An 11378-nucleotide genomic window follows, 5' to 3' on the forward strand; every position below is an offset into this window, starting at 1 on the left:
AGGTCAGACAGGAAGGACTCATTGGAAGGAGAGAGAATCATTGGTCAAAGACGGACAAACAAATCTCATGTGTCACCATCCTGCATATTTCCTTCTACATCTTCTAAATCTGCCAGATTTCAAGAGCAAAATGCAAAAAAATGAAGAAAACTGATAAAAATAACCCACAAAAACACACATTCACACACGAGGAAAGAATGGGAGACTTTTATCATAGCAGAGGAAACAAAAATATGATACAAGGGCCACATTATTAATATTCATGTTAGCATTTAGAATAATTAGTTTTCTGAGGGTAAATACAGCAAAGAACAAAGATTTTTGATTGTTTTTTTGTCATATTGTAAGATTACCTGTCATTTTGTGTAATTCTGTTGTTGTTTTGTGTGTTTTTGTCACCGTTTTGTATTTTTTTAGTAGTTGTGTGTTTTAAGGAGTAATTTTCAGCATTTTTGCTGACATTTCATTCATTTTTATGCAGTTTTGTGTGTTTTTGCTGTCGTTTTGTATATTTTCCCATTATGTTGTAGTGGCCGTGTCTTTTTTGGAGTCATTTTCTGCATTTTTTTTTCTCCTTTTAAGCATTTTTTTTGTCGTTTTGTGTGCTTTTGTTCTCATTCTGTCTACTTTTCTGTCACTGTTGTATGAAACGCTTCAGGTATTTGTTTGAATCTCTTTAAACACAAACTAAACCCTGAGAGTTTTTACTGTGACCATGCTTTTTTTTTCTTCTTCCTTTTGGGTGCTGACTCAGCACTTTACATACATTTCTACTTCTGCAATCACTCTGGGAATGTCAAACCGATGATGACTGAGTGACAAAAAAAAAGCAAAAGCAACTCTTTGGCGTTAGAAAAAATATGGCCTGTGTCCTTTTTTTTTTTTCTTTTTCTTTTTGCTGCGCAAGCAAAAATCGCCACATTTTACTTTCCAGTCGGTCTAAGATTGTCAAAATATTTACTTAATATTTACAAAATAAAGGTGGGAATGCAAATAGGACGTTGATGAATGGATGCATCTAGATAAATAAATAAATAAATAAATAAATAGTAACTGATTTCTTCAAACAGGCAAATATAATGAAAAAAAAACATAACAGAATATATATATTTATATATATTTGAAATGTGTCCCTTTATAACCAAGTTTACAGTATTTCTGCATATATGAATAATATAAGGATTTCTGTTCACGTGTTTGTACATCATCGATGACGTGGTGGTGGTTGTGAGACTTTAACACTGATCTGATCTTATATTCATCCATGGAAGCCTGAAGACATCAAAGGCAGAGAATTGACCAACTCTTTCAAGTAAATGTTTTGTGGTTTGTATGAAATCTGAATTAATAACAGAGCATCCTACGTGACACACAGGCCTCTTATACTGTACGTTCCTTCCTCCTTGTATTATGTTCCAGCCCTTAAACTTGAGGAGAAATGGATCAAAGTCACAAATGTGTTCCAGAAAAAGCATAAAACATCGCCCACTTTTTCACATCCATAGAAAAATAAGAGATCTTCCGATAAATACAGACAGAGCAAAAAGACCCAATGAATAGAAGAAGAGCAATGGTGAGAACACACACATACACACATATACACACACGTATACACACAAAAAGAGGGAAAATGTAAAAGTTTGATTCAGTTAAAGCTGCTGGAGAAAATATATATAAATATTATTTTTTTATCAGATAAAGACAAAGTTCAGGCCTCAAAGATCAAAACTAAAATAAAATAAAAACAAAGATGTAATAGAGTGAAATTACAGCGTGAAAGTTTGTTTTTGAAAAAGTTTGTCCCATTGCATTGTGGGACGTGGAGTCCCGTAGACGAATGTGTAGAAAACGTTTTTTTCCTTCGTTCTTACTGGGATTTTTTTTGTTTCTTTGCTAAACAAGGATGACAGTGATTCACTCTACACCATTTTTGTTCCAGTTTGACAGTCAACTGCCAGTCTTCCTCAGAGGTGTCTGCAGATCGCTTTGATGTGTCCCCAACTTCCGCGTAACGATTCCAGCAAGTTCTTTTTGAACATTTTAAAGTTTGTTTTATTCAAACAACTTTTTTTCAGGAAATGCACTTTAATCTCCTGACATGTTTTGACTGTCGACTTCCAGTCTTCTTCAGAAGCATCTGCTGATTGCTTTGATGTGTCCTCGACTTCCGCGTAATAATTCCAGCAAGTTCTCTTTGTCTTCTTTTTGAATATGTTAAGGTTTCATTTATTCAGACAACTTTTCTTCAGGAAAGTTACTTTGATCTCCTGACATGTTTCGACTGTCAACTGCCAGTCTTCTTTAGAGGCGTCTGCTGATCGCTTTGATGTTTACTTAACTTCCGCGTAATAATTCCAGCAAGTTCTTTTTGCCAGACAAGTTTTTCAGGGCATGTACTTTGATTTCCTGACATGTTTCGACTGTCGACTGCCAGTCTTCTTCAGAGGCGTCTGCTGATCGTTTTGATGTGTCCTCAACTTCCGCGTAATAATTCAAGCAAATTCTTTTTGTCTTCTTTTTGAATATGTTAAGGTTTCATTTATTCAGACAACTTTTCATCAAGAAATTTACTTTGATCTCCTGACATGTTTTGACTGTTGACTTCCAGTCATCTTCAGAGGCGTCTGCCTCAGGAGATCAAAGTAAATTTCCTCAAAAAAAGTTGTCTGAATAAATGAAACCTGAACATTTCAGTGAAATGATAGAGTGGAGATCAGAACCAACCAACCGGCAAATGGTCTTTGATTCATTGATCAATGAGGCCAACACTATGTATTTATCTGATAAAAAATTAATAAATCATCTTCTTAAGCCGCTTTAAGCTTTCAGATTGAACACAATAACAAAGTGCACGTGTTCTCCGTGTGACTTTCTGCATAGAGGAGGCGTCTCAGGCCTTATACAGCCTCCGTCTCCATCACGTTGTCCCTATTTTCTCTCCTCTTCATCGTAAAAGGATACAGCATTGCACATTTAATAAATCTATTTCATAACACAATTAGATTCCTCTCTTTCTTTTTCGTTCAAAAAAGCTGCTTGCAGTCTGCAGATTTTGTACTATTGGCCGTCAGCGTACAGAACACAAACCATAAGTTTTGTGACGATAATAATAAACAAAAACAACAATAAAATCAAAAATGCCACTTGTTAATTCTGTCCGTCGCTTCCTGTCCAAACCCTCAGTTTTAGTCGAACCACTGAGGTAAGAACAGTATTCAATATTGTGCAAGGGAAGAAAATCCCAGTGTTCTCTCTGAAGAAGGCTTTTGGAGGGTTGAACGAATGCATGGACGGACGGACGGATGGACGGATGGATGAGGGAGGTTGGACGAAGGTCAGTCACAAAGCTCAGCTCCTCCCCCATCAGAACTGGTACCATTTCTTATCCTTGCACTTTAGCATCATCTACACGCCAACGACAGGTGAAGAAGAAGGAGAGATCATTTACTGCCACCTAGTGGATTTAAACGTTAGGTCATATTTAATAACTTAACACAGCAGGGGCCACAAAAATGTGATGGTCTGATCAGAGGGCCACATTATATCTGTCATGTCAGCATTTAGAATAATGACCAATCAGAGCATTTCATTTCTTTGTATATTTATGTCGTTTTTGCAGTTTTTTTAATCATGTTGTATAATTTCCTGTCATTCTGTGTACTTTTGCATTTTTTGTCTGTTTTTGTAGTCGTTTTGTATATTTTTACCTATTATTGTACTGTGTATGTTCTTTTGTGCATTGTTGCTGCTGTTTAGTGTATTTTTCCTGTTATTTTTAGAGTTTTTGTCATCATTCTGTGTCATTTTATGGTTTGTATGTGTGTTTTTGTTGCCAGTTTGTATATTTTTTTGTTATTTTTGTCTAATTTTTGTAGTGTGCTTTCTCTTGTGTGTTTTTCAAGTAAGTTTGTGTATTATTTCTATTATTTTTCATATTCTTCAGCTATTTTGTAGTTTTTGTCATCTTTGTGTGGTTTTGTTGTCATTTTGTTTATTTTTCTGTTACTTTCACCATACTGTATAGTTTTGTGGTATTTTGTGTTTGTGTATTTTTGCTGTTGTTTTTCATGTTTATCTGCTATTTTGGGGGTTACTGTCATCATTCTGTTTACCTTTGTGTATTTTTATTGTCATGTTGTATTTTTTCTGTTTCTTTGCTATTTAGTGTGTTTTTATCATTCTGTGTACTTTTGTGTGGTTTTTTTTTTGTTTTTGTTGTCGTTTTGTGTATTTTTCTCTTATTTTTGTCCTACTTTTTGTAGTGTACGTGTTCTCGTGTGTGTTTCAACTAAGTTTAGTGGTTTTTTTGTGTCGTTTAGTGTATTTTTGCTGTTGTTTAGGGTATTTTTGCTGTTGTTTTGTGTATGTTGGTGCTATTTTGTATGTTTTTGTTATCATTCTGTGTACCCATCTGTCACTTTTTGTGCTTGGAGTCATTTTGAGGTCCGCAGGTGGCCCGTCGGGGCACACATGCCCATGTCTGACTTACCGTAATACAATGCAACAAACATTGACAGTCGTACAGGAGTAATAAGTGAAACAATCCCATACATTCATCAGTTTGCCTAGATCTGAATGGACGCTCGCGTCTCACCTCGTGAGCGTGTTTGGAAAAGGAATCGGCGCTGGCCATCATGGCAGCCGTTCGGTCCTCCAGTTCGCCCAGCTTCTGACCTCGTTCATCCAGGGCTATCCGGGCACGGGCCAGGTCTGCGACCACGCCCGAGGCCGCTCCTTTCATGCCCTCGATGCCCCCTGGACCAGGGATGTGTTGGGCCAGACCACGGGAAGCCTTCCCAGCTGCTACCTCACCAACTGCACCAAGGGATGAACAATGAGATGATGAAGATAGCTCAGTGTGTGTGTGTGTGTGTGTCACGTCTGATTTCACATACAGAGCTCCTCCCTGTCCAGTGACTGGGCTCCGCCCCCAAAGAGACCTTTAAAGAACCCTCTGTTTGGTGCCTCTGGCGTCTCCACTGGTGTAAAAAGTTCTCCCAGCAACTCCTGAATCAACACAAAAACATACAATAATAAACGCAATTTGACCAGCGAAAAATACAGTTTCATCCGTGTCTAAAATTTCGATAAAATAGAAAAACACTCAAGAGAACACACACTACAAAAATAGACAAAAATAACATAAAAATATACAAAACAATGGGTACACAGGGTAACAAAAACACAAAATGGCAGGAAATTAAACAAAACAACATGAAAAACACACACAAAAACCATAAAAGTACACAGAATGATAAAAACGTACAAATATGAAAAATAAAAGCAGAAATATACAAAATGAGAGCAAGAATGGACACCAAAAAACACACACTACAAAAATAGACAAAAACAATAGAAAAATGTACAAAACAACAACAAAAACCATAAAAGTACACAGAATGATAACAAAAAACACACAAAACAGCAGAAAAATACACAAAACAGCAGAAAAAGGCCCAAACTTACTTAAAAAACAGAAGCAAACACTACAAAATAGACAGAAACAACAGAAAAATATACCAAAAAAACAACAAAAACACACAAAGGAATGACAAAAGTAAACAGAATGGCAGGAACATATACAACATGATGAAACATTACTGATCCAGACAACTGGAAAAGAGAATATTTGTAGCTTGTGCTTTTATTTTGAAGTGCACACTTCACAGTAGAAATGCCAAAAAGTAACTTCTTTTCTTTGAGACATTGTGTTTTTTTAACACTGCCTGCATCTTTTCACACAGTATGTAGAATGGGACTTACACACACACACAAACACACACCTGTAGGTTCTCACAGGTGTCCTGACTGTAGGTGATTCTCTGGATCTCAGTGGGGGAACAGAGGTACATGGCCTGACCCAGGTTGGTGAAGCAGAAAGTCCTCGCTATCCGCATGTCTGTCAAAGGTAGGTAGTTTACATCCACGAGTGGCCTCAGCCCTGGAACACTGGACAGAAGGCACAGAACAAAAAGACGTCAATGACACAACCTTCACAAAAATGCAAATACACACGGACCAAACATGGTCTTGGTATATTTAAGCTCATACCTGAAGATATGTCTTGATTACTTCATAATCTAATTGTGTATGTTTAGGTATTATAGGAGCCTACAAGCCTTTCTTTGATCCTTTGTTATCTGTCTTTATGGGGGTCTCTGTTGCTTCACACAACAGGCACTGTTTTTATGCTGCGTTCACACTGAATGCGTGTTCTGCGTCACCGGACCGCCCACCAGCGACACATCCAACTCGGTGAGTTTCACCGCCTGCTGAAGCGAGGAGTTGCGCTCCTTTTTCTCCTCTCATAAACATAAACCACCAGTGAAAAAAGCTGGTGCGATTAGCGGCTAATGCTATCCTAGCTCAGAGCCGACTTTCAAAGATGAAAACTACAGAGAGAACTTTACCTGCTACTACCACCTCCTCGCTGATTCTCCTCCACGACAAATCCTTCCTCGTCCGGTTGTGTTTAGGTACCGGAACATGGCACCAATTGATTTTACGTGAATCAGTACCAGGTTGTACTGAAGGAATTCAGTCGGTACCTTAAAAACTACCAAATTCAGTCCCCATCCCTTACAGGGGTCATTCCAGCCAAAAAATGATAGATATTCTCCACTTCCAGTCTTCCTTTGGCTACTGAACCTGCTAAAACTTTACTTGTGAGTATAACTTAGAATAAACTATGCTGAGAAATAGTATTACTCTCGTCATCTGTCCTCGAGCTGTTCAATTAAAAGAAACGGGAAAAAGGTGGAGAAAACTTGACATACCTAAGTGGGTACACTTGTCGTCTGACTCACCTGAGGGTCATAATGTGGCCGTTGGCACAGAAACAAGCCACGCACATGCCTTGGCTCATCTGAACCACGTCAGCTCGTAGCACAAAGGAGGTCTCGGTGATGCTGTGTTTGTAGATGCAGGTCTGGCTGGGCAGGGACAGAACCTTGGCCTGTTTCTCAGAACACACCACGGCGTACTGGCTCTCACTGAGGTCCTGGGAGGTGGAGGGCGATACGGAAACGGGCCGACGCTTTCGGACCTTTTCTCTTTCTTCTCCGTCTGCTATTACGTTTGGTTCATACCAAGGCTCGTACGCAGGTGGCAAATGAGAACCGCTACAGTCCAAGAACGCCATTCTTAAAATGCTTCCCTTTAGCCGCACTAGCGTACCTGGAGGATTAGACGATGGTGAACGCAGGTTATCGTCATTAAAGCAAAACTGCTAGGATAAAACAAGTTACTGAGTTTCATTACCTACCAGTGGGTGAAATGATAACTGGCTGCTGCTGCCGTTGCTCTCCGGCTGGTGGCAATGTGAGAGCCAGAGTTAGCACGGTTCCCAGTGATGTACCCACAAACAGACACGGGGTCAGAGTGCTGTCCCCCTTACGGGCGAAGGTGTCGCAGAAGTGGAAGGAGGTGATGGCCTCCCGGGATTCCTTATCGATGCTGGTGACGCTGGAGGAACGCGATCGGCTGAAGGAGTTGTCTCGGTGATCTAACGGGTTGGCACCCCGCGGCGGGCATACAGACAGGAGGACAGTGGGGAGAAAAGAGAGAGAGGTAAAGAACCCACAAAGCCAAAGGTCACACAGGTTAACGAATCTATCGACGTTCACGATAACGTAAAGCGATACGCAACCCGTCACATGAATGCACTTTGGAAGATCAGCTCAAAGCTGAATAATAAAACTTTGTCATTTGTATCAACTTTTATCCTTAAAATACACCTATTATCACGTTATATGTGGGTGTTGCCATTTTGGTTTAGTTAATTTCATTAATTCTGTGTTTTTTAAACTTCTATTTCACCACCTTTTCCACCATTTTCGGTCACATTCAACCCATTTTATTTCTGATTAAAACAAGGATTTATATCTTTAAGATGACTCTATACTATGGCACAAATAATACATTTCAGTTATTGTTATTCACACAAATAAATACATAATGGCATGTGGTTATGCTTCAAGAAACTAAGAATATATTGTTTTTTTAACAATGTGAGGCAATTTTTGCATATCGAAAAAATGTTTCTGCAACTACACCAAACTTGCCATATTTTACTCTTTTTCCATCGCTTTTTCTTACCATATTTTTGCTCCTTTTAATGCATTTTTGCTACATTAATCCCATTTATGACACTTCTCATCAACTTTCAATGCCTTTTCTGCACGTTTTTTCCAACTTTTTCAAACACTTATAAACTCCACCACTTTCTGTCCCCCTTTTAAGCCAATATTGACACTTTGAACCCTTTTTACCACTTTTTCTGTCTGTTTTTGCCGACTCCAATTTGCAATTTGTAACTCATTCCTATGGTTTTTAAATTCCCATTTTACCACCGTTTTCACCATTTTTGGTCATTTTCAACCCATCTTCTTTCTAATAAAAACACACGTCTTTTTGACGACTATTTACTATGGCACAAATCATAATAAACTTCCAGGATAACAGGGGATATTATTCAAATTATAAATGTGGTCATCACAAATTCATAGAACAATGGACCATCACTTTGTTGACTTTATGAATGGACCCTAAAAAGCTCTCCCCTGTATCCCCCCTTACAACACTTTGACTTGTTTAGGATACTTTTGAAAGCAATAAACGTGTTCATAAAGAGAAAAGAAATGCACAAAGAACAGAGAGAAAAAAAGCTGCAAAGGTACAGAAAGAAAGTATTAGCTTAGCACCAGCAACCTCTCAGGCGTACCCCACTGTGGCCAAAGAGTGGGAGCCAAAGGTTTTCCATCAACAATTCCATTGATTTCAGGAGATGAAATCAGATCGGTTTTGGTCTCATGCAAACGGAAGAAAACATCAGCGCAGCTTGCCAGTTGTGAGACTAAGAACCAGATGAAAACTCAACTGGACTTTAATGAAAGTGTTGGGGAGTCCAGTCAGGTGTGTTTGGAGGCACAAAGTCAAGGCTTACCCAAGTCTGGCTTTAGCTCAGTAGGCAAGCTTAATTTCCGTGACATCTTTGCTGGAAAAAAGAGAACATCCCTCTTTACAAACACATGTCTACGCTAACACACGATGCCATGCAAAGCTCGGGGATTTGTGCACAAAGCTCCGACACCACAACAAACAGCAGAGAAATGTTGGGTCTGAAAGTCACCAAAATGCTCGACACTGCATCCAACCTCAGCATCCAACATCCCTGATTACCACATGCTGTGAAAGACAAAACAAAAGAAACCAGCTTCATGCCAAAAAAAGCAAAAAGAACATCAAACACCAACATCAACAAAGATACAGAGAAGAGAGATCAACCAACCAAAGACTGAATAACCTGGTCTACCAGGTGCTTGGAATGACGGAGGATTTTAGTTTTGATAGCATTGCATGTCTGACGTAGTGAGAATACATTTTTCTCTGGTTGTAGAACACAGAGAAGATGAAAGAAGACATTTATCATCGAGTCGTTGAAGTCTTTTTAAATGTTACGAGCAATAAATGAGTAAATATTGGATCATGTAACACAGAAATGGGTAATTGTCTAATTTTGTGCAGCTCCAAGGCACAAATTGCCTCTAAAAATGCAACACAACAATAAAAACAAGACAAAGTAAAAACTAGGAGAACGAAAAACATAGAAAATGATTCCCAAATAACATACAAAACTATTTTTTGAAGAAAATATACAAAATATTAACAAAAATATACAATATGACTCCAAAAAACAAACATACAAAATGATGACAAAATACATTAAAACACATAAATAATAACAATACACAAAAATGTGATAACATGTAGAATATTACACAAGATTACTCAATAAACGTACAAAATGAGAGAAAAATATACAAGGCAAATGCACAAAAATGACAGGAAAATTAATGCTCATAGAAAAAGCACATTGTTGTTTCTGGCCCCCATCATAAGTTAGTTAGGAAGTTATAAAAACAAAAAAAACAGTGGACAAATAATTTAAAAAGAAAAAAGTTATTGAAAAAAAGAAAGAAGAAGCATAACTGCAAAATTCAGAATTTTGAAAATAAATGTCAGAATTCTGAGACTAAATGTTAGAATTCCGAATTTAAAGTCAGAATCATTTATTCTCAGAATTCTGACATTTTTACTCAGAATTCTGACTTAATTTAAAAAATCTGACTTTAATCCAAAAATTCTGACTTTAATCACATAATTTCAAATGTCAATAATAAATGTGTCAATTTACACAAAATGTTTTTATTAGTTTAAAAAGTGTATGCTTTTTTTAAATTATTTTTTGTCTTTTTATATTATTTCTTCAGTGGGTTTTTTTAGTTTTTAAAACTTCATAACTAACTTATGATAGGAGACAGAAACAATGTGCTTTTTGTATGAGCATTAATTCAGGAAAAAACAGAGTTTGGTCTATTTTTGTATTTTCCTGTCATTTTTGTGTATTTTTTCTTTTATTTTGTGTATTCGTTAGTTTCTTGGAGTCATTTCGTATGTTCTTTTTCATAGTTGTTTTGGAAAATATTTTTTGTTTTTATAAAATTCACAATCTGCTCTGCTAATCCTCTTGCCTACATTAGGAATCCAAAGAAGGGTTTTTATGTGCAAAATATGCAAAAGATCAAGACTTACGCATGTAATTGTACACTTTTAAAACTAATAAACGTATCTTTTGTGCAATTTGACACATTTATTGTTGACAATTATTTAACATTTTCTAATTTCTAAATGATTTGTTCTAAAACTTTGTATCGTTGAAAAAGAACCATGGACCCAATCCAAGTCATTATGTTGCTTTTTTTTCTCGTCATGTAATGTAGTTGAAATGTAAAATACATCATCGGTAACACACACACACACACACACACACACACACAGAGGAGGAACACAAAGTGGACCAACACTTGCACAGATGAGTTTGGTTCTGTTTTGTGATGTCATCAGTCACACTGTATCACAGAGATAAATGAACGCAGGCACATCGAACAATCCGACACTCGTGCTACAGACGTGTAGCGTGCAGAATGATGATTTCATTTGTTACACGACTCTGATGAAGAATGGACACAACAGGAAGGGACACGAACAGGGTTTGTCCCCCCTGCATATCCTCCTGAGGACGTTTTAGCCGTCTTACCTCCTCTACCTCCTCCATTGTAGAATTGCTGTAGATTGCTGTTTGATGTCAACACTTCAGAGGACGTGGAGGGAAAGTAAAGTAGTGTAAATACCTCAGAAATACCAGTAGAACACTGAATATATTTTAAATCACTCTGTGCGCCTCCTTATTGTCTCATTTGGGGCTATTACACCTGCAACACCTGAGGATTAAAGCAAGGTTCTCTGTATTACAAGCTAAATATTTATGAATATAAATAAAAACAAAAATAATAATCTAAAATATAGCTTTCTCACAT

General features: G+C 37.5%; 1 protein-coding gene across 2 annotated transcripts in view; it reads right to left on the minus strand.

The window, feature by feature from the left end:
* Positions 1-2584: 2584 nt before the first annotated feature.
* Positions 2585-11378, minus strand: part of stxbp5a (syntaxin binding protein 5a (tomosyn)) — a 124265-nt gene continuing 115471 nt past the window's right edge. The window contains exons 20-27 of one of the 2 annotated variants that reach the window (XM_028439726.1): positions 11099-11152; positions 8945-8995; positions 7265-7546; positions 6807-7176; positions 5784-5949; positions 4896-5007; positions 4595-4815; positions 2585-3405 (exon numbers count right to left, since the gene is read on the minus strand). In XM_028439726.1, coding sequence (XP_028295527.1) covers positions 3364-3405; positions 4595-4815; positions 4896-5007; positions 5784-5949; positions 6807-7176; positions 7265-7546; positions 8945-8995; positions 11099-11152 — 1298 coding nt within the window. In that variant the 3' untranslated portion in view covers positions 2585-3363. The remainder of the gene's footprint in view (positions 3406-4594; positions 4816-4895; positions 5008-5783; positions 5950-6806; positions 7177-7264; positions 7547-8944; positions 8996-11098; positions 11153-11378) is intronic. The other variant, XM_028439727.1, reaches the window with a different exon arrangement.

Source organism: Gouania willdenowi, chromosome 24 (assembly GCF_900634775.1).
Source record: "Gouania willdenowi chromosome 24, fGouWil2.1, whole genome shotgun sequence".
In the NCBI taxonomy this organism is placed as follows: domain Eukaryota; kingdom Metazoa; phylum Chordata; class Actinopteri; order Blenniiformes; family Gobiesocidae; genus Gouania; species Gouania willdenowi.